The 24,026-nt window shown below is 43.8% G+C and overlaps 1 protein-coding gene across 3 annotated transcripts in view; it reads right to left on the bottom strand.

The window, feature by feature from the left end:
• The window catches only part of MKLN1 (muskelin 1), a 102,460-nt gene extending 83,833 nt beyond the window's left edge, over positions 1-18,627 (bottom strand). For 2 of the 3 annotated variants that reach the window (XR_009933182.1, XM_062492435.1), the window contains exons 1-2: positions 18,529-18,627; positions 4,571-4,640 (exon numbers count right to left, since the gene is read on the bottom strand). Coding sequence is in view for 1 of the 3 variants with exons in the window: in XM_062492435.1 (XP_062348419.1) it covers positions 4,571-4,640; positions 18,529-18,623 (165 nt within the window). In the remaining 2 variants the exon portion in view is untranslated. The remainder of the gene's footprint in view (positions 1-4,570; positions 4,641-18,528) is intronic. The other variant, XM_062492436.1, reaches the window with a different exon arrangement.
• Between the last annotated feature and the right edge of the window lie 5,399 nt (positions 18,628-24,026).

Genomic DNA, 24,026 nt, shown 5'->3' on the forward strand with positions numbered 1-24,026 from the left:
AAAAAAAGGTGTCCGGAAAGGTTTGGTTTCAGTCAGTGAGGGAAGGGAATAAACCAGTGTTTAGGGACTCACTCATATTTTTACTTCTAAGCCAGCACAGCATTATCACCTCAGCAGGGAATTGCTAAACCCTGGCATTAAGGTGAGGCACTGAGGAGACAAACATGAGTGACCCGGGCTGCAGAATTTATTAAAACAGCTCACACTGAGCATGCTGGACATCAGTCCTTGTGTTGTGCCTTAACCCTGGTTCCAGCTAATAAAGCTGGGAACAAGGAGAGCTTTATTTCCCTGAGTTTTCGTTCGCTTCCTGTCCAGACCATTATGGCCACCCACACATTTCAGCAAGTGCGTCACTACACGAGTGACCAGTTTTTAATTGAAGAGCAGCCAACACAACACCTATAAAATGCTTCCCAGCTTCATTTTCTATAGGATCCATGATGTTTATTCCAGAGATTAATAGCCATGCGTATAAATAAACATTTTTAGGAATATGCAATATTCAACTTGATTTTTCCCAAAATTCTCTCCTCACCATACTTATAATTCAGTAATTCAATGTTTCAACTGAAGTTTTCCAAGCTAAAATTCTGCTTTAAGAACTTCAGCCACTGAGGAAAAACCAAGGAAGCAGAACACCTATATAAATGTTTTCCCTGCATTTAATTTGGCAGTTTTTCAATGGACAAGGTACAAGAACTATTTTGATCAAAACACAACCAAATCTGGTGTTTTTTCATCTCTCAAGTATGAGACAACACAAATAGAAACTGCTTCTATATACACAGAAATAAAAAAAAACTTGCACTCTTTGCACATAGAACTTTTCTGCAGATTTCAATTCCCCACTTCCTCTTTCAACACCATTTTTTAACAGAGAAATTAAACCGTAAAAAATGCTTTACATGAATAATTAAATACTCAGATTAGAAACATGAGAATCAGCTGCAGTATATAGTACTTCATATAGTATAAAGGCACTGCAAATACATCATCTCTCTCAGTGCTCAGGACTGGCCTTGCTGAACACATGAGCAACTACTCAGTACTTTATATTCTCATTATGAGATACGAAGAATAAAGCAAGAGGATGCAGCAACATGGTCTTTTCCATTCAGGCAGCCAGGTTTTCTGTTAGTTTTGTCTTTAAGTAATGGCATAAAATTCAAATACTGTCTTGCCAATCTCAGTTGCCACATGAGGATTTTTTTTTTTTTTTTGCAAGCCAGGCATTAATTCTGGATACCAAATACATGCCTTGATACAAGACACACAGGCAGATAATGCCAGTGTTAATTCATATGTCTCCTACCAAGAAGTTTGGGTTAAATGCCTTGCTCAGCATGCAGAGCAGTACCCAGCTCTCACAGGTTGGAGCCAAGTCATTCTGCAACAGTATCTCCATTCAGGTCACAAGTCATACACATGAAATATTAGGAAGACATCTCTTTAACAAGCTCATGTGGTTTGTACAGAAGTCTGCCACTCTAATTAATTCCTGCTTAATCTACATGTCTGAGTATAACCTGCATCACTCATTGTCAGACTTAAGCATAAACTGGGAATATTCTAAAGCATCCACTTACAGGAGGTGTGTTTCCATTCCAGAATCAGATTTTTAAGAGGACTGAATATTCAGGATGGATCAGAAAATTAAAGAGTGAATTTAAGCAACAACTAAGAGCACGTGCCATAGTTTAGGTTTGCTAATTTTAATATATTCATTTTCTGTTGTGAAATAGAATTAGGAGCGAAAAGCAAAGCAGGCCTAAAGCTTAAAAGGGAATAAAGAAAAACTTTATTAACAACACAAAGAACATAATAATAAATTCAGAATAGATCTTCAGACCACTCCCTTCTCCCCCTTTTCATGCCTTTCTAACAACATACAGAGACACTTTAGTCAATTCCTCACTTAAATAATTTTTTTCAGTTCACTTTAGGGAGTTTTTTCTTGTTCAGCTATAGAGATCTTTTCCAAGAGAGGGAAAAAAAAACAAAAAAAAAAACCAGTTCTCTCCTGACTCCACTTTTTTCACAAATAGCAGCCACCCAGGAATCCATAATCGTGCAACTCCTCCCATCTTCACAGCCTTCCCAGAGCTGTGCTTGTGGGCCATGTCAAACTTATGTGGTATTACTTTTAAGAAAGAGCTGTTCAAAAGCAAAAATTTTCTTCAGGTCTTTTCTCTCTGTTCATACTTTATTTCCAGAAACAGAAATCCCTTTTTTCTCTTGGGGCAAAGGGACTTCTGAACACTTCAAACCCTCTCCTCCCCCCCGCCCCATGTCTTTTTTCCATGGTTTATAGGAATTTTTAGTGTAGTACAGTCCACCCCTATAGCTTACAAAAAAAGTTTTCAGCCAACCTTCATGGCGTCTCCTCATTGTCCTTCCATCTAAAAAGGTAGCTTTTGATTCATTGACTTTAGAGTATCCTTCCTGTTCTTCTTCCTCTTACCCAAGGAAGGATGGAAGGTCTTTAATCTGAGCACTGGAAGAGTTAAAATCTCACCCAGAAGTTTCAGGGGCTGTGCCGGGCCATGCCGGAGCTGTGTCAGGATCTCAGGGTGCCCAGGCCACGCTGGAGGGGCAGGACGAGAACTGCAGAGTCCATGCAGAGGAGAAATGGGTGCCAAGGCCGTGTGTCCATGGCTTTCCCCCGGCGCTGCCCGCCCCCAGCTCCAGCCGCAGCCCGGGGGTTCTCCCTCTGCCCTGCCCAGCACACAAAGCCCTGGGGGCTCTCCCGAACCGGGCCCGGCTGCCTCCCCCCAGCCCGTGAGGGCGGCCGGGCGGGCTCGGCCACCCCAGGGCTGCTCCGAGCCGGGGCAGGGCAGGGCAGGGCCCCCGAGCCACGGACACACCGGGAAAAGGGCGAGGATCTCAGCGATGGGCTCGGCTTCTTTTGGTTATCGGGGCTCATGGTTGGAAACGGGACCCAGCTGCCTCCCGAGCCCAGCCCTGCCTGCCCGGGGCTGCCTTGGAAGGGGTCCCCAGGCCAGGTCGGTGTTACCTTGTGAGGGGCTGGAAATGAAGAAGTGCTTTCCCGGGGTTTACTTGCTTCAAATGTGATTCACAGAGCGAACTGACTTCTCCAACTGTTTTTTTCAGGCTGTCAACAACTAACCCAGCCTCCAATTGGTCCCATCAATTCACAGAGGAAGTTCTCATGGAGAAAAACTTCCTAGTGTGCCCTCCCCATAGTCTTCAATGCATCACCAGCACAACATGGCAGATAAAAAACCCAGTCCAAAGACACACCAGTTGGCAGAGCCAACTCTGCCTTGGGTTGGCTCAAGAAAAAACAAAATATACATGTGCCTCGTGCATGAAAGAAAGTAAAGGATGGCACAGGCTAGGATATAATCCATGCTCAATATCCATTACTCTGCAATCCATAGTTCCTAGATAGACTAAACTGCTTCAGGTTATGGATTAAAATCCCACATTGTTTATCAAAGTATAAATAAGTAAAATAATCAAATTCGAAGAGCAGTAGATGCACAGAGGCATCAGGAGGATCGATAGCAGCCTGCACAATCAGGTCTAAGGAACATGTTAGCGGAATACAAAGGATACCTTTCCTTCTCCTCTAAAAAATTCAAAAACCTAATTTTACAGACAAAATGACACGGAAGGATTGATCAGAAAATCCAGGTGAAAGCTCTTCAGCTGCAGCAGATGACCTGCTGCTCTAAGGAGCCACCAATGCAGACTCTGGATTTTTAACACAGCTCCAACACAAAGCAGCAAGATTTACCTGCAGAAAAATCCTGTGAGATTTCACTGATGAGGAATACTTGGATTGAATAAGTAGATAAGCAGAACTTCGCATGAGAGAGACACTGTGCAAGTCACTCTGCTGTGTATCAGTGTTTTAAACAAAGAAGTGAAAACAAGCAGCAGAAGAGACATAGAAGCTGATCAAACCATATCAGAATAATAAGGTACAGATCTAACACAGAGAGAAGGATAATATCCACTGCAGAAAAACAGAAGTGGAAAAGCATATTCTGGATAATATAACAGCCATAACAATAGTGAGAAAGCAAATTAGATGCTGAAATTAATACAAATCTTATTTTAATATGGTGCTTAACCAGCAGAAGAGGCAATATTCATGTCTCTAACTAGGGGCCACATTTCTGAAGGTGCTGTAAGGAGAAACCAACACCAGATCTTTAGATCTGGGACTCAAGGCCAAGAACCTACAACAGCCTCCAGTAGTGCTGACGAAGGGGGACCTGCACACCTCATTAGCAGCTTAATCTCACCATAAGGTTTGATGATTTCCAGCACAACCACAACTGCCAAGGAGGAAACCTGAAACTTCCCCCGCAACGAAGCACTTCTAGAAAGATCACAAATTGCTAGAAATATAAGTATCTCATGTACCAACAACCTGCATTTTACTAAGAGAAAGAAGCCTATAAATATGTCAATGTCAATAGCCACAGCCCACATTTAAAATGAAAATCCATTAAAAAATAAAATCAAAAAATATTAAATATTGAAAAATACGTTAAACTGTGCAACACAGCTATAGAGCACAGATTCAGTAGCTTACCTGGGGAGGATAATTGCTTTCTGAAGACCATCTTGAGGATTGATCATTTGGCCTATCCACCAAGATATTCCTAAGAAACAAGAAGCCAAAAGTAATTTAAGTAACAGCTGCATATTTTACATATCCAATAAATGTGTTGCACATCCAGACCAGTAATATTCTCATGCAATTACCTAAATCATTAGGTACAGATTCAGGTTCTAACCCTTCTTTATTAAAGATTTTCTACATCACTATTTTACAGGACCCATCAAAATACGCCTTCGAGCTTTGTGGTTGTGAAACAGAGCTCCAAGCTCTGGAAAAAAAAAAAATTCTGATTGTGAAATAAATGTAAAACAGATGAATTTACACAGGCCTAAGTCTGTAATGAAGTGGGAAAAAAATAGGCTTATACACCTCACTAGCATAAGAACTTTTCAGTAAGGTTAAAATGATGAGCAATTGGAGGGTTAGCAAGCCAAAATCTCTCCTTTAGTAGATAGGCAACGCTGGAAGGGAGAGAGAAGGCTGCTAACCCACTTGAGCTTTCCTGGAGCGTAGAAAGATGACCACCCGGGTCATGCCAAACTTTAACAAGTATTTTTCATGAGCTACAAGCCCAGAACAGCATACAAAAAAGCAGAAGTTCAACTCTTCAACCAGCAAACCTGCATTGCTTTTTTCACTTTGAGATAGCATAATACTGAGGCATTTAAAATATTCAAAATAGTTATTTTTTGGCTAAAATTAAACAGATTCATGACAGTTACATGACACATCTGCTTTCTCTTCTATAACCATGCAGTAAAGCTCACATCCAAGGTTAGACTAAAAAACAAAAAAAAAAATCCCTAAAATATATATGTATAATTATTGGCAAGGTGACAATACACCACCTACTGGACAGGGCTTGTGAGCTCCACCACTTCCAACTAACAAACTCATCAGATCACAAAACTTATGTAAAAAGAAGGAAACAGTCATCAAAAGGCTTCTGCCATCTCCATCTGCTGTGTAGGAGGAAAAGAACACAAGCATCTGGATTACTACAAAGGGCTGAAGGAAAAAGTGCTCCAATGAAAGCTCCGAAGGGAAAGAGGTGAAGTCAGAGGTTGAGCATTACCAGACAGAAATTAGCTGGCTCTTTCCACACTGGGCAGCCCAAAATCTCTGCAGTGGCAACAGTATCTAGGCAGTCCCATGATGAGACAAGGGACACGGCCAGGAGCCACACCAGGGTGGCCTCTTAAATCTGAACACTTTTGAGAGCTGGCCAAATGGCTGTGTCTATCCATAGGCTGGGAGAACACCTCCGGATTTTCACACAGTGCAGGAATAAAAATGAAGTTCCCTCTCCTTTTAGCTGATTTCCATCATAGCACAACATTTATTAACACAGTGATGCCAGCACCGATCCAGGTCTGTGGCTACTTTATTCACCCATCCCCACTTGGGAAAGAACAATGGAACAGCACTGCCCTCTGCTCAAATCCCATCAAACATAAAAAACATGGCTCTACATAATTCAACATCCAGCTAAGAACATCATCTGCCGTGCAAAGAGGCTCAATTCCAATAGAAAACCTGGCCTTGTCTTTAATTACAACTGGGACAAAACAAACTACTCAAAGCAAAGGGAAGAATTTGGGAACTGAGACACAAATTTCTAATAGAAGCTGCCAGTCTGAAAGCTAAGTCACCATTAGAAACCACAAGACACTTGCTTTTGAGAAGAATCACCTGCAGTCTCCTGTACCATGCCACAGGCAAGACATGGTATTTAACAAATTCTTAATACCTCTTAGTATCTGGAGAGAAAAAAAATGCTAAACTTATATACGTATCAGTACACTTATAGATATGTATCTTATATTAAATACTTTAGGGATACAAAGGCAGATAAAATTAGATAATGCTGTATGGCTTTTCTCCTTTATGGAACTTTATCCTAATCCTGAAACACAAGAAGACAAATTACCCTAGGGAACAAATTTCATTTATGATTCCATGACATTTGTTTAAACATTAGACAATAAACTCTTCATACGTTGAACAACACTTGCAGGAATTGGCACTGCTGCATGGTCAGACAATGCCCAGCTGGAAAGAGCCATTTTGTACCTGGGACAGATCCCAAGTACCATATTTTTAGAAGTAGATTTGTTTGCTTCTCCAGGTCAAAATTTGCCACAACCAAGGAAGATCTCAATCAGCTAGACAAGATAAAAATCGTCCCACAGAGAGCGAAAAGGGACAGGCAGCTCACACAAAATAAAGGCTAAAAAGAAATGTGAAAAATAAAGATAGCAGTATCAATGGAGTTAGAAATGTTAAAATACATGGCTAATTAATTTATTGAGTTTAAACAGTGAAGACAGAAGTCCATGTGTACAAAGAAGATTTACCATAACAGTTTAGGAAAATTTATGGACTTGGCGGAATTCAAGCACTGCACCAGCCATTTGGCAATAAGAAACAAACAAATGCATGTCCTAACAGCAGATGCCTTTTTCCATGTAAAGCCCTTTTTCTGGACATCACAAAACTCCTACACAGCACCCAGAGGGAGGCTTTGCAGATATGACACCTAGATTAAAATCTGAGAAGTGAAAATTCCATTAACAGAATGACTTTCCATGTTATTTTCACAAGACATTAAAAAAAACCAAAGTATTTATAAGCCCTCGAGCTACCACAAGTACCAATAGTTTTACACAAGCTTTTCCTGCAAAAAAAGCATCCCATTAAACATGGTTTGAGATAACTTATCAACAGCAGCTGTGGGTACAAGACCAAGTCTGGCAAGAATATACAACACTGCCAAAGGGACCATCCCACCCACTCGGCAAAGGATCCTCCCCCTCCCTACACCAGCGGCTATAATAAAGATTTGCATAAATAACTTCTGTCGTCAGATCAGCTCATACCAGTACCAGCACAAACTGAGGATATAAGATGAGCAGTTGGACTGGGACAAGGGGCTCCCACTGGAGCGAACTCCCAATTCCCCCTTCCCACTGGAAAGAAACTACTAAAAATGAGATGACGTGGCACCTCTGCTATGAGAAGCAAAGCAGGAAGGGCCATTTTTATTAACACCACAAGCAATTCCAGAGGCAGCCCTGGTGTGCTTCATTTTCTAACCTGGCTGCCTGCACAGCTATCAGCAGCTAAGCCACACTGTAAGCATTCCCATCACTCAAGAGTGGATAGTTCCATGCAGAAAGCCCTTGGCAGACCATGGTGCAAGTTTCTTTTTATTATCTGGGCAGACACTGGTCTCACAACTGTTAGAAGGAGATAATTTTTCCTTTTACCAACCCAGAAACTGTTATATTCTTTGTGACAACTGTTGGCTGATCTCTACTGGAATGACAGAGATGTCCCCATGCCTGGGGACTTCTCTGTGCAAGCAGCTCTGTGAGTTCAGGCACAGCAATCACTGAGGGAGAGTTTTCCTTTGCTCCAGTGGGGAAGGGAGAAATAAAATGACTTTGCAGAATATGCTGCAAATTAGGGTTAAGGCTGCTATAATTTGCATTTAACCTAAATATTTTCATGGAGCTGCTATTAGGGAAATCCATGACTTTAGGAAAGAGTCTTTAAGAATAAACAAATCCCAAACACTCTCTTTGCTTGACACATTCACATGGCTCTTCAGAGAGCAGCTGTGCAGGAAAGGGCACAGGCTTTACTAAGAGGACTTGGAACTCAGACTCTCTTCTTCAAAACCACAGAGCTACCATGCCATTACACTGCAAAAAGGCACTTGGAGTGCGAGGAAAACACAGGCTGGCTGGAAATGGACTTAATACTTGCTTCCAGTGTTGTCCACGTGATGATTCTTTCCGTTTTTTCTACAACCATCCCAAAAGAGAGTGGGAAGAACACAGGAACTGGAATACACAGACTAGAATTTCCATTAAGTCCACTGTAAGAGGTGGTGGACTGAACTATTCAAACATGCAGAATTCTCACAGCAACCAGCAGAAAGCATCCCCTGAGATAATCCTGCCCAGCCTAGACACTGGAATGCACACACAGCCTTAACCAAGAAAAACGGGGGAAAAAACAACTTACCACATAAAACCCCAATGAATCTGGAAAGAACTACAGATTTTAATTTTTTTTTCCTCCTGTAACTCCCATAACTCACTACAAGCCATGCTGGTTTTGAAACACCTGGCTGCAATGTTTGGTAACCTGTATGTACCTATGGCTGCCACCTAAAGCAACTAAAAAAACACTTTTTAGGTTCTGCTACAGTTTCTCTCCTCGATGGAAAAGTTCTCTGCTCAGAGTGACAGAAGAACATATAGACATAAAAACCGTCTAGATTGACACACAGTAAAATGGGAAGTTATTATGCAGATCCATTCAGGAAAAAAAGTGGGAGGTTTTGGGGTTGCTTTTTTTACACCACAGGATTTCTTAACCTCTTGCATAGCAAAACAAAGTTTGAGTAGAACATGTACAGGAGTGCACATTTTTAAATATAATAACATCACGAGACTGGCCAACTTGCTGCTCAGTTTTGCTTCATCTCCTCAGCAGTCTCACACTACCATCCAGTGTATTATAAACCTATTTCTATCAAAAATAAAATAGCTTAGTAAATACAGCATTAGAAAAATAAACTGAAGAATTTAGAAATCTTACAGAAATATATTCATCAGATCACAGCTGACTATATTGGACAACAAACTTGACACTACTTAGCTCTGGCCTAGAAACAGCCCAATTAAAATCAGGTTCTCATTTTTTTCTATGAAAAGTTTACTTTCGTTTTTTAAGCTGCCTACCATCACTGCTAGGCCAACCAAACTGCTGCTTAAATGCTAAATGACCCTGTCACAGACATTTCCAGTTAGGTAAGTTAGGAAGTACTTTTTTTTACTCCCCCCATCTAGTTAAGACTTTTAAAGACTTTTTTCATTTATCAGTTCTTCCCCGAGACATGACAGGAGTTGAATGGTATCAATAATGACTAAAACTGCAGCAGCGTAGTGCAAGAAGTTACAGAATCACTTGGGGTTGGGAAAGCCCTAAGATCACCAAGTCCAACCACTAAACCAGCACTGCCAAGGCCACCACTAAACCACGCCCCTAAGTGCCACATCCACAGGTCCATAAAATCCCTCCGGGAATGGTGATTCCACTACTGCTCTGGGCAGCTGTGCCAGGGCTGGACAACCCTTTTGGTGAAGAATCACTTCCTGATATCCAATCTAAACCTGCCCCTGGCAATTCTTGAGGTCATTTCCAAGTTATCTGAGCCCAGTAAATAACTTCCATTCCAGTGACACTCAACAACCCTAAATCACGGATTAAACTTTTGACTGTATCCATGAGAGATTCAAATCCTTGATGGCAAGAGCTCCCAGCTCCAGGCTGGGAATATCAGTATTAGCACAGAGGAAAAACAAGCTGGAGAAAAAATAAAGTCAGGCTTATTTACTTCTGTTGGTACCCACAGTAACTTCACGCATCACAGATGATTACCAGCCTAATTGTCTCAACATTTAGGGATTATAGTTTAGATGCAATTTCACTGCTAAGTGATGCTGAGAATCTTCTAAGCTTGAAAAATTACCAAGGTTCATTCTCTCCCTGCACTGACTTTAGGTTTAAATTTAATAACTGTTAGATCACCAAAACAGATCTCTTCTATGTAGTTTAATTAATGTCCATCTGCTTTTTTATAAAACTAATAACTTAAAATGCCAGTGATATTAGTGAACTCAGTGATTATAAGATCATCTGATGCAGTTTCTTACTCATTTCATACTCTCTGTTCACCTGTAGAAATTATCATCATCAATAAAGATATTTTAGCACACACAGATATGTGAATTCCAGCCTTTTAACCCAGCCTAGGTAAGATACCACAAGACTCCCCGAGCAGAAATAAATCCCTGGCTTAATAAAGAGACCAAGAATAGCATGAATTCTACCCTTCAAGACTCAAGGAAAAAGATGAAAAGATTACACTCTTCAGTTGACTGAATTTGTAGCCAACAGATAAAATACTGGAATAAAATCTTTCAGAGTTTAAAACATCACCACAGATAACCACTGGGTAACAACGTTCAGTTTTCATTTTGAGAAAATCTCCTATCTAGCTTGAAAATAATCTGGATCATGTGCGAACACAGGGATTTCGACTGCCAGCAATCACCAGAAAAGTCACTGAAGTTTGACTTTCCAAATCTGCCACAGTTCTGGTGGAGCAACCCGCTTCAGCACTGTTCACTTCTCATTTCCAAAAGCATTTTCTTGGGATGGGACAGATCCTTTTTAAGTAGATTACAGGAAAGCAGCACATCTATGTAAATTTCCTGTGCTGTATTTTGGAAGTATCACAACCTCAGCAGAGTATTTCTGTTTGACTAATGTGCATATGGAAAAACTTAACGAAGGCCAGGAAGTAGATCAAGGCCTTCCACGATTTCACAACAGTGCAAGGATGCTCTTATATTCCACAATATCTGTAATAAGTCCACTTGGGGAAGCCATAAAACCAGACTGAGTGATTACATGCAAAGATATACATTGCTAATGTAAGCCATGAATACATCTTTAGTACTCATCAGCACCGTAACCTCACACCCAGTAAACGTTCACCCAAAAAAGGATGCCTGCAAAAGAATTTAAAGCACACTATGTTCAACAAAACAGACTGAAGCTTCTTCATGCCCAAATTGATGTCAGGCTTGGAGATTTTCCCACCACAACTCTATGGAAAATGCCTCCTGGTTCCAGGTGGGGAAACTTTCACAGATTTCCTTTCAGAATTAAGTTTCTCTCACTGACAGTGCAACTCAAGGAATGCAGAAGACAAAATACTGATGTGGAAAAACAAGGAAGTATCAGCCTGTTATGTGCTTGTTATGTGGAGAAACGCAGTTCAGGTCAAACATTTGACCCTGGATTACATTAGGGAATAAATCCTTATTTTGGATCAATATACATAATTCATGCTAAAGGATACAGCAGTTCCCAGGCCAAAATTACTTCCATATTTGGCAGCTTCCAAATCCTGTAGCAGAAACCAGGATTTTTAGAAGACAAAATTGAAAGTTAGCAATAGTGCACCGTCACATAAGAGTGGGAACTCATTCATCAGTTCCTTATTCACAGGTAAATTTACCTAACCCCAATTTTTACCTCTCTGTGTTAAGAGCACATCTTTACTAACAAAACTTTCAAGTGCAGAACAGACTAGGAAATTGCTGTTTAAATATAATTACCATTACAGCCAAATGCTGTTTAAACTACCTACCCACAGAAAAGGATTCCAGAAAAATACAGGTCATGTCCTAAACACAGTTACAATGTTTTTTCAGGCACCTTCCCAGAGCTTGATCATGACATTATTGAACCCAGCCACCCTCAGGAGGAAAGGCAGGGAAGACCAAGGAAAACACCACCAAATTCAAACTGACCAGAGCATGGTTTTTATCCACGATGAAGATCCTGTCCTTTTCCAAGAACAGCAGAAGGTGCCAGCAGAGAGCAAGTGCTATTAGCCAGTCTGCTCCTGCAGTTTAAATTCAGACGTGCAGGCTGCTGCCCTCAACTTAAATAGATGGTTGTGCTCCTTGATTTAAATTGATCCAGGAAATCATTTCTCAAGGATTATGCACACTGAGCTGCAAGTAATGACTGAAATAGCAACTACCTAAAGCAACAAACCACTCTACATCTTCAATGCTCCTCCTCCCCTTCCAGTAACTGGTGTATTATGGAATTCAGACCCAGTGAACTTACAGCTCGCTCTTCCCACAAAATTCAACAGGAAAAAAAAGCACAATTACATCTGGGTTTACAGGTTTATATTAATGTGCAATTGAAGTCAAGCACCAGCTTGCTTTGGAACAAGTCACCATCTATATAAGTGATGAAATCAGTGCTATCCACACCACTTAATCTCAGCAAAAAAATCAGGATCAGATCACAGAATTGATGCTGGTGATAAACCTGACCATTCTACCAGCAACTGGATAAAAGCATTATGAATGTACAGAATTAAAACCCATATTTTTTGCCATGAAAAAAACAAATCAAGCAGACTGTACATACTATGTGAGCAACATTTCTCCCAATGAAAACTCTGCTCCAATAGCTAGTTAGTCTTTAAACCAGTAATTAGTAATTAAAGGCTGGAAAACTTTTACTAAACACACAGGCTATACATCAACATACACAGAAAATGATCCACAATCTGATGATGTTAACACCTCCTATGAAAATTTGACATTCTTAATGCTCCTGTAAAATGCCATCCCAGAATAGGCTGAACATCAGAGCACCACAGGTTTTGCCAGGCTGGGCACACCAGGGAACCTGAGCAATTAGCATTTCACCTTCCTCCTTCTGCCAGTGAATAAACCTGTTTAGTCTCTTAAATAATGTCTATATTTTAACTGGAGCCTAAAGATATTTCTCCTGATACCACAGCACATGTGCTTTTACCTGGGGAACAAGAGATATGACAACTCCTAATTCCTCATAACTTCATAATTTTGTGATTTTTGGTTTCTTTCACTCCTTCCACCTCTGACATTTTTTTTTTCTCACTACTTAACTTTATCAGACACCAAAGAAGCATTTTACAGTTGGATATTCAATCTGTAGGCAGCTTTATTTTCTACGGAAATATTTTACTCTGCAAATACTGAATTTCAGCACTCACAGAAAAATCCTAGGGTACAGAAGTGACGTTAACAAGAGGGAAAATGCCTGGCAGAAGGTTCATGAGGCTGTCTAGAAACATCCAGAAAGTCCACACAAACAAGCAGAGGGGGAAGTCTTTTCCAGTGGCCACTGGGAAGGACAAAAGGCAAAACTGAGAGCATTTCTATACACAGGGTTCAGTTGAGAGGAAAGGAGTGGGTCAGTTCATTGGTTATGTAGGGTTGGCATTCCCTGCTCATTTTACTAACTGTTGGAAGTACTGATCAATACTGAAAGTAACCAGCAGTTACAGAGCCAGCCCCTGTACCTGCTTGCCTTCCCATACCTAGAGGTAAAGCAATTATAACAAGGAAAGTGGTTGGCTATGGCAAAATACTGAAGTAAAGCTAGAAATGCTGACAATTTAAGCTGAATAAAAGCACATTAATGCTTATTATTGGTGCAAAAAACCTCAAAAGTCACAGCTGTACCACTCTTCTGCCATTTGGGTCTGGTTTAGATGGCTTTAAACTGCTTAGTTCTCAGCAGAAGGTATCCTCACCTTCTAAAGGGAACAGAGCTTGGGCTCAGGGAACATAACATTAAAAATAAGCCTTTTCATTAGTCATGACTGATCTCAGCTTGAACATGAGATTCTTCAAAAGCTGGATGCATCTACAAAGACATTTATGAACCTCTAAGGTACAGATCTGAGTCATCAGTTTTATGTGGTCAGAGGAGAAACAGAGAATCACAATTCAGTGGCCACAAACTTGTTTTTTCCTGTTACAAAAATCTCAGTGATGATAGGAGCTGGAATTCAGGCTATTTTCCACCTGGGGTTCTTTGTTTGTTTGTTTAGGCCTGTTTTTAATCCTTCTGGACTTTACCCCAAAAAGTTTGCTACATGTGTTCTCTTCACCTTCTTGCTAAGGTTTTGCAAGATTTGAAAACAGAACAAACTTCTTTCAGAGCAGACCACTACAGCAGTGCATTTTTGTCTGGACAGGAACTTGCAGTTACATCCTCATAACTAGAAAGCAAAAATAAAATTCGCATTCTCACTTTAAAGGCCTATGAGTCACTCATATTTTACTGTTAGAGTATCTTTCGAAGCTTTCTTCCCCTCATTTGATGGAAATACAGAAAACCAGTGAAAAGATAAAATTATTTTGAGTGCAATTTAACAAATCAACTGGATCTTTCCCTGCTCCAGGACACTTGCTAGGAAAGGGACAACAGAGTTATTCAGCCTTCACCACATGACCACTCAAGGTATCAAACTGGAGAAGACTGTAATTCTCTGAACAACTGAAGCTGACTGTGAAATAGATAAAATTGAGTTGCAGTGAAAAAGTGACACCAGCTAAGAGGTTGTTAATGGTATTTAATTATCAGCTAAGAAACCAATCTTAATTTATATTCTTAATAACAACCTTAGCACAAGAAATAAACAAAATACTAATTAAATCCTGAAATCAAACATAGGAAACATACTGATCTTCCTCTACAGAGATTCCATACAGTAAAACTTGAAGGACTGAACATTTGAGCAACAGAAACAGGATGAACATTCCTCACTAAAGTATGTGAATACAGGAACACAGCAAAAAGCTCTTGTTAGTCTCTGAAGTGGGATTTCAGCCTTATAAAACAGTGACAGAAGGACCTGAGTGCATTACCAAATACAGAATGCCATCAGCCATGAGGCTGATGCAGCCACTGGACCCCACAGCCCCAGGATAAAGTAATCTGGCAATAAAAAAGAGTACACGGCTGCCATTACACAGAGCACAGCACTTCACCTCAGGAGGAAGTTCAAACTGGAGCAGGTACAAAAACAGGCCACTAAAAATGTCAGATATTAAGTGCTTCTCTCAGTGTAGAGCAAGAGCTTCTGGTTCTGTTCCCTACCAAAAATAAAACCCAAGTTGGAGCAAGGCATGCATCACCTCCTATAACTTTATTCCTTACTTGTCCAGAAAGAAACGAAGAGATTGAGTTCATTACTTCCTGCAGGAGGGCAGAGAAGGGAGAGGAATGAAGTCCATCTCCCTGTCTCTGTGCATGTCTCAGTTTGTGCCACTGGAGCGAAGCCACTGCCAGTGCTGGGGCAATCCCTAGGCCAGTCCCATGCGAGGCATCAGGGAGCAGCCTTCCCTGAGGCTCCATTCCTTTGGGGAGGAACCTTGGAGAGGCAATGGAATGGATCTGACAGGGCTCAGGCAATGGGCTGGGTTGGTCATTTTCCAAGTTGGAAAAGCTGAAGCCTCTCAATGCACCAGTGCCTCTGCACAGGCAGAGCATCTCTGGAAACACCAGATGTTTCAACAACAAATTTGCTACTAGATCAATTCTCTTCCCAAAGGCACAACCTACCCTACAACACAGGCTGAGACAGCCACTGTTGCCAGACCAATTCTTTGATTTCCACCCACAGTTTCTAAAATAAATACCCAAGTCAGTCTTCTTGCTAGTACAAGCCAATAAACAACCCCACTGATTTGAAAAACAGGAGAACTATTTCTTTTCGTTAAGACAGTCCTCACTTAATGTTTGGAAAGGTCCTTGTAAACATGCAGGTTCCTGCAGCACTGGTAAAATTGCCAGAAAGTGGATCCAGCACTAACTAATCCTCCAGTACCACCACCAAATGCAAGAGGAATGACACTGGCATTCAACAGAGGAAGCTTCTCTGTCACTGAAAGAAAATTAGTGTTTTTCAATAGACTACTGATCCTCAACTAGAGTATGACCAGAAAGGCCTTCGAAAAACACTTTGTTTGGCTTTGCCTAAGTTTTTTTTTTTCCATTAAAAGTGAGGTTATCAGATGATTTCAGTGTTCTGAAAAGTTTCAATGTCAGTTCAGCATCACTTAAGCAGGTGAGATGTCACTAGACATCTCATTTCTTCCCTGGTCAGCAGTGATGAGAGTTTTACATTCCATAACTTTGTTTTACATTCAAAACCATACAACTAAAGGCATGTGTTTAAATCATGCTTAATTCCTCTGCTGCTCCTCCCCGAGCACTTTGCCTGCAAGACCACAACTCCCAACAACAAGAAATAATAAGCTGTATATTCATTCCTATATACATGAGGGCAGAGCCTCTCCTTCAAGGTTAAAGAGGCTTCTTTCTAGCTATGCCAGCAAACCCATTTAAACTACAGTACAACCAGAATTCCCAATGTCACAGAATCATGTAGGTTGGAAAACATCCTCTAAGATCAAGTTTTTCCAGACAAGCATAATTTTGTTCTACATATTAAATACTAAAACAACCTTTAGTTCTACGTGCATGTTCATCCCACGGGGTGTTATGGTCTTGTCCCAGCAGTTTTCAAGATTTTCATCTTCAGTCCATCCCCAAAAAAACCATCCTCCCATATATTTCTTATTAAACTTTCTCTTTTTGAGAGGCTGATCATAAAACACAGGTCAGTGCCTCTCCTTTCCAATTCAGACTGTATTCCAGCTCTCTCACAGAGCATGGGAATAAAAAGTTAGCAAGTAAAAACCAAAATTTCCATAACAAGACAGCACATTATGACCAGAATGAGCCAAAGGTCAGCACACCAGAGAACAACCCCATTACTGGGATTACAGTACTTAAAAGCAGATAAAACTCTTTTCACTGATGACAAGCACGTTTAAACAACATGTTAAAAACAGCCAAAAGCAAGGTCACGCGTTTGTAAAATACCAGCCCAGCAACACGAATGGGATTTTTTTATCAGGGAAGGTATTAAGGACTTCGGGCAGCACCGCAGATACCATGTGAACATTAATTCCTGACACGAGTCTGTAGCAAAAGGGACTAATGGGAGCCTTGGAAAGGTATATCAAGGAGAAAGACAACACTTGTTGTTTATATCGCATCACTGAGATCAATAATGGACTGCCACCCCTCTCCTCAGGGACCAACACTTTAATAAGATTTTAAAAGGCAGAAATGCCAGTAGAAATAACTACAAGACCATCAGAGACTTGAAAGAGGCACCCTAAGGGCAAGCTGTTTTAACAGGAAAGGTAAAGGGATGCGTTAATTATCACCAAAGATTACCAATTAGAAGAATTCACATCTAACATGAAAAATATACAGAAAAAAAAACAATTCAGAGTTCAGTTAAAAACCTGTTTTTAGAGGTCTTCTTAATTTTGGAAAGTGGAGATAATTGAGGATATTAATAATTAACAACTAAGGCAACTCTGTCACTTGTTGATAGAGGGTGAGTTGAGGATACATCAATCAAAGGTCAGTAAATGCAGCACAATCGATGATCAGATGAGTCTCCACAGCCCATGATGACCTCCTTGTGCTGTGACCCCAGCAGTCCTCCCGAATTCCAGCACCAAGGATGGCTCATCCAAAAGGCGTACCAAAAACATCACACCTAAACCACGCTGTGGTCACTCCAAACTTTATTGTCAGCAACTAGAGGAATTCCACAGGCTGCAGCTGCATGGCCAACAGAGGATGGGATTAGTTGGTACAGCAGCACAAACCTATATCTATAGCACAAACCTATGGCTGTAACAGCTCCTGCCAACCCCCAAATTCCTAAAGGTAGCAGGTGACACCTATCCCCTAAAACAGAAGGTGACACAGCCCAGCATTCCAGAGGTCAGGGGCAGGAGAGGACACACAGCTGCCAAAAAAACACAGAGCCCACAGGCACCTGACAGATGCAGGGCAGAGCAGGAGGGGCACTGACCTTTCTCCTCGTTTCACCCAGTAACTGATCAGCCACTCCCACACCAGCACCTGTTCTTCCCCCAAACCTGGGGTCAGCTTCCCCTCTTTAGCTGCAACTTTCCTCCGCCCATAAAGCTACCCCAAACCTGACTCTCCAGGCCCTCCCATCTAAGTATCCCAAACCTGCAAACCTAGACCCTTTGCCCCACGCAACTTCCCCTAAGTCTCTTCATGAACCGCTTCCCCAAACACAGCCCCAAGTGATGGTGCCCTGTTCCTGAACCTCCAGCCCTGCTGAGGGCCTCCTGTCCCACTAACACCCCCAAGTCCTACACTACAGACCCCCGTCAAACGCAGCCCCCCAAACCCTGTCGTAGAGACCCCTCTCACACACGGTCCCCCCCAGAAGCCTGGTGCACGGAGCCCTCTCACACACAGAACGTAGCTCACACACAGCTCCGGTCCCTCTCCCCCCGCCGCGGCCTCCCCGCGCAGGCCTCAGCGCGGGGCCCACGCAGGCCCCGAGCAGGCCCAGAAGCCCGGTCACCCCAAGACCAGAGCCCGGAGCGCGTTCCAGGCGCGGTGCCGAGCCCGGCACTCACTCGGGCAGATACGTGGAAGAGAAGCTGCTCCAGCGGTGCAGGCTGTAACCCAACACGCGACTCTCAGCTCCCGCCGGACCCGCCGCCGCCGCCATCTTGTTGTCAGCAGCGGCCCCGGCAGCGACCGCGGGGGGCGGGGCCAAGCTCTTAAAGGGGCCGCGCTCTTAAAGGGGCCGCGCTCTTAAAGGGGCCGCGCTCTTAAAGGGGCCGCGCCGGCGGGGTGGTGGCGGTCTCGGGGCCGGCTGAGGCGCTGCCCCCTGGAGCTGAGGGGTTCAGGCGCTGCCCCTTGTGGTGAGGTGTCATGAGGGGTTCAGGGATTCGCCGTGAGGCGCTGAGGGGACGCCCTGAGGGGACTCAGAGGATGCTTCATGGAGCGGAGGTGGCCCGAGGGCTCGGAGGGGCTGTGGGTCTGAGGCGATGCTCAGAGGATGTGCCATGGAGCTGAGGGGCTCAGAGGGACTGGGGGTCTGAAGGGAGACCCTGCGGGGCTCAAGGGATGCCTCAAGGGTTTGAGGTGAGCTGAGAAGTTTGGGGAACGCGCTGTGGGGGATGAGGGGCTCAGGGGGTGCCATGGGAGGCTCGAGGAGGATGCCTTGAGGGGCTTAGGTGGGCTGAGGAGTGTTAATTACAAAATAAAATGCTCATTCCCTGTCTCCACTCGGGTGGATGGTTGGGAATGGGATCAAGAGAAACACTGTGAGGTTCTATCCTACCCTGGCTCCTGGAATTATAAAATTGTTAAGGTTGGAAAAGACCTTTAAGACCATCAACACGGCACTGACAGGACCAGCACATAAGCTGGGGATTCTTTGACAAGCTTCTCTCTGTCTGAGGTTATTGTAGGGTTTTTCGTGAAGAAGGGAGGTGTTTTCACCCAGAGCTCCCACCAAAGCAAGTGGGAAAGTTGGGACACCCCTGAAGGAGCTCTGGGCTACTTGAGAAAGAAAGGGAGATATTTCAAGACCAGGGGAGGGGGAGAAAAAAAAAAAAGCCAAACCAATAAACCACTGTCTGTTGGAAATGACAGATCGGAGAGATATTATGAGGCAGGACAGCAGGATGCCTGGCTAGATTAAATTAGTACAAGGATTCTTTTTTTTTCCCCCCCTTTATTTTAGGAAAGTGAGAATGTGACAGCAAAATCTGCCTGCAGATGAAAAAAATCACTCAGCAGCCTTGAAGGCTGAACATCAACTGGGTATTTCAAAAGTGAGTGGGAGCAGAAAGCACTTCATCTCAGGACCCCTTCCCAGAGGGGGTTTGCTGTGTTTGCACTGCTATCAAAGCCACGCGACTCAGCAACAACACAATAAAATCCATGGATGAGGCACAAACATCCACAGCTCCTTCTGCTGCTTCACTAACAAGGCCTTTTAAAGTTTGTGGCTTTCCTGTGTCATTTCAGACTTCACTTATCCCAGCTCCAGCCTGCCGGAATCCCCTTCCCAAAATTACCACAGGAGTAATAAAACTAATACTTTGCTGATAATGTACTCCTAACCCCAGACGAAGAGACACCACCTCAGTATTCTGAGCAACCAGACTGAGGGGAGCGATGCCATGTGAAACCTGTGACCTCTGAATATGGAATTTAGGAGACTCAGAGTGGGGGTAAGAGCCCTGCAGCAGCCAGGAGGAGGAGGAAGAGCCAGCAGCTCGCTGCTGCACAGTGAAACCACCCCAGGATTTCTCTGCCCACTATCCTGTTACCACTTAAATCAAGACCTGGATGCCAAGCCAGTGTATTTTTAGCACATTTTGGACTTAAAGTGAAGGGAGTGCTGGTGAAATATGCAGTACTGACTGCCCTGGAAAATCTTTATTCATCTGCAGCACAGGCGGCAGGGAAGGCTGTGAGGAAGCAGAACAATCCAAAGCTGCAAACTGAGCCCTCTACTCCCTACGGCACAGCCTGCCCAGCCCTGTGCAGTTACCAGTGGCTGCTGGAGAAGAGGGTTTCTCCACGCTCTGAGTGGGCAGAGCACGGTGGGGAGGAGCATGATGTGCAGAGAGCAGTGTTGTGCTGCAGATTTGGACAGCCTGAAGCCTCCAGATGAGCTCCCTGTATCCCAACCAGGACAGTGCCTGGAGCCCAGCTGGTGGCGGAGCCATAGAAGAGGGGGAGAAAACTCAGAAAACACAAGAAACTGAACCCCACTGTGCTGGTCCGGGCCTGTGCTGGGCCTGCTCTGCCAATGTCACACTGTATCTGAGGAATGTGAAGAGCCAGTGGCACCAACATGCCTCATCCTGCCTCCAGCAGTGACCTAGACCCATTGCTCCAGGGAAATATGGCAAAGAGGGCACTCACACATAGAATCACTGAATCATTATGGTTGGAAAAGACCTCTAAAATTATCAAGCAGTGCCAAACCCACCACTAAACTATGTCCCCAAGTACAACAACATCTACATGATTTTTGGACACTTGTAGGGATGGTGATTCCACCACTACCCAGAGCAGCCTGTTTCAGTGCTTGACAACACTTTCAGTGAAGAAAGTTTCTGTAATGCCCAATCTAAAGTTCCCCTGGAACAACTTGAGGCTGTTTCATCCTATTGCTGGGAGCAGACACCTCACCTGGCTGCCCCCTCCTGTCAGGGAGTTGTAGAGAGTGAGAAGTTCCTCCCCAGTCTCCTTTTCTCCAGGCTGAGCCCCGCCAGTTCCCCCAGCTGCTCCTCATCAGACTTGTGCTCCAGGCCCTTCACAAGCTTCCTTCTCCTTATGAAGCAAACCCTGTGCAGTTTTCCTGCTTCTGCCCCCCTCACTTGGGACCTCACTGTAACCCTCCAGCAAGTTTTGATGTCTCCCAGCCCAGAGCTAGCTGGGTGGATCTATGCTGTGGCTGGCTGCTCTCTGAGGATGGGGCCGCAGAGGGGAAGTGAGAGCTTTCCTAGCAGCAGAAGGTCCCTTTGGAGTTCAAGGACCAGCCTGCCAGAGCGCTCGGAGGTCCCTGGACGTGTGCCTTGGACAGTAGCTGGAGTTTCTGGGAAAGGCCAAGGTGACCACAAGAGATGTCCCCCATGTCTCTTTGCCAGGAGGATGCACACACAATGTTCGCATGCTTGTCATCAGCGAGTGAGCTGGAACCCCAGCTGCAGGAAACTCGGGGATTTGACAATTGTTTGTGTCAGCCTCAAGACAAAGATCTCATCCCCCCCACATCAGAAACTCGCTTCTCTACTGTGCGTGTTTCGAGTTTCCTCATGCAAAACCTCGCGTGGGCGTTTGGATATGTAATGAGCACATAGTTCAGGATGAAAACATGTTTCATGGAAGAGCCAAGTAACGCCAGAAAAATGAAAGCAATACAAACAACAACATGGCACGCAGCCATACCAGCCAGCCCGTGGGCCAGCCGGATCTCACGTCCTCCCTGGAGCTGTGGAGTCGATCAGCTGTTGGAAAAAGAGACCTTTAAAGACAAGTGAGAGAGGAAATAGCATTGGCAGCACAGGCTGCTGCATGTTTCCTTCCAAAGCAGGACAGAGCCAAGGACATTAGGCAGAGCTGTAACATTTGGGGTCTCGTTGCTCAGCCATGAAGCAAAGCAGAAACCTCAAGTGGGCTGCAGTTGTGTAAACTCCCATTGTTCAGGGAGCGGAAGCAGAGTGCTGGCCCAGCGGGGTATTGTCCTACCAGATTTTGGCGGTGCTCACCTAACCCAGCTCCTCCTGCAAGGCAATGGCCTCATTTAATTCAGACATGGTACAAAGGGAATCAAACCTCCTGCCTGCACCAAACCCAGGCTAAGAGCTTCCTGCCAAGCCAAATGCCTGCTGCCTCCCATAGCACCTTCAAATAAAAATATTTCTAACCTGTGTGCAAGGCTGGAGCAGGACCAGAGGGAATTCCAAAAACTCCTCAAACTGATGTCACTCATCACTCGTTTTGATGACACAATGGAAAAAAAGTGGCAAAGCTCATTGAGACCCATTTTCTGTGGGGCTGCCATGCGCATCCACACCAAAAAGGGATGAGAACAAGCCTCAGAAACAGATGATGTTTTATTTCTCCCCTTAGAGAGAGGGATCATCTGTGCCTCCTTACAATGCAGTAAAACAATACCTTCCTCAGCATAATAAAATACCTCTTCTGATCTAGGCCCTGATCCAAGCATCTGCTCCTGGGCTAAACACTCCAATACCTGCTTAAGTCCTCTTCTCTGCCTCTTGCAGCATCCGTCCTTTGGTTGAAGCTTTAAATCAGTGAAAGACCTCACTGACAATCCAGAAGATTGAAAGGGGCCTGAAATGCCAGCGCCTCCATGCACACATTGGCAAAATTCTCTGCATAAAAGCCAGCTTTAAAAGGCTTGCTTTGCAAAGCACAAGTGTGCATTTTTTTTTTTAATCAAGGTCAGTAACTCCGCTTCATTCACCAGTCTCCAGCTGCAAAACAACATGCCCCAGACAATGGAGGAGTGTGTATCTGAGTGAGAAGATGCCTCTTAAGGGATGCAAGTGGCTCTGAGCCACACTGGGGAAAGAAGATCTCCTTGATATCCTTGCCCTGTCTGAACTGAAATAGGGGCACCCGAGGGCAGGGAAAGACAGTGAGATGGAACGGCGGCACAAATCACACTCACACTCTCCATCCTTTGGTAAAATCACAGAATGGTTTGGGTTGGAAGGCACCTTAAAGATCATCTATTCCCAACCTCACCTGCCAGGAACAGGGATACCTTCCACTAGATCATGTTGCTTGAGGCCTTATCCAGCCTGGCCTTGGACCCTGCCAGGACTGGGTCATCCACACCGTCCCACTGGTGTTCCAGTGCCTTATCACCATCACACTAAAGAATCTTTTCCTAGCATCTAGTCTAAATTTCCCCTCTTTCACTTTGTACCCATTACTCCTTGTCCTATCACTACAGTTCCTGATGAAGAATCCCTCTCCAACTTCCCTGTAGTTCCCGTTTGGGTACTGAAAGGTTGCTATGAGATCTCCACACAACCTTCTCTTCTCCAGGCTGAATAGCCCCAACTTCCTCAGCTTGTCTTCATTAGCGAAATGTTCCAGTCCTTTTGCCAAATTTGTGGCTCTCTTCTGGACTTTGCTCCAACAATACCATGTCCTTCTTCTTTGGAAAATGCAGTTTTCCTCCGTCACCCCCATTCCACTCTGTGCCCACCGGTATGATGCACCACCACGCTCAGCTCCACTCCACAATTCAGCACTCGTAGGAAGCAGACTAGACACTCCTAGCTGTGCCTCAGGCTAAAAATATTTACTCATTTCTTCCCCCCAGGCAGGTGTGTTCATCCCAGGCAGGACTGCTCCCACAGGGATGCTCTTGCACAGGCAAGCACTTGCTGCTCATTGTACACTGCAGAGCACTGGGATGTTGTGATGATTCCTCTGAATCACCCAAAGAGAGCTCTGTCCTGTGTTTCAGATGCAAAACATGCCTTGGAATTCAATAGTTGCTATAGTGCCTAATTACACATTTTATGGCGTACTTAGTCACAATGGCTAGAGCTCTTGTTACTAGACT

Source organism: Cinclus cinclus, chromosome 4 (assembly GCF_963662255.1).
Source record: "Cinclus cinclus chromosome 4, bCinCin1.1, whole genome shotgun sequence".
Taxonomy (NCBI): Eukaryota; Metazoa; Chordata; class Aves; order Passeriformes; family Cinclidae; genus Cinclus; species Cinclus cinclus.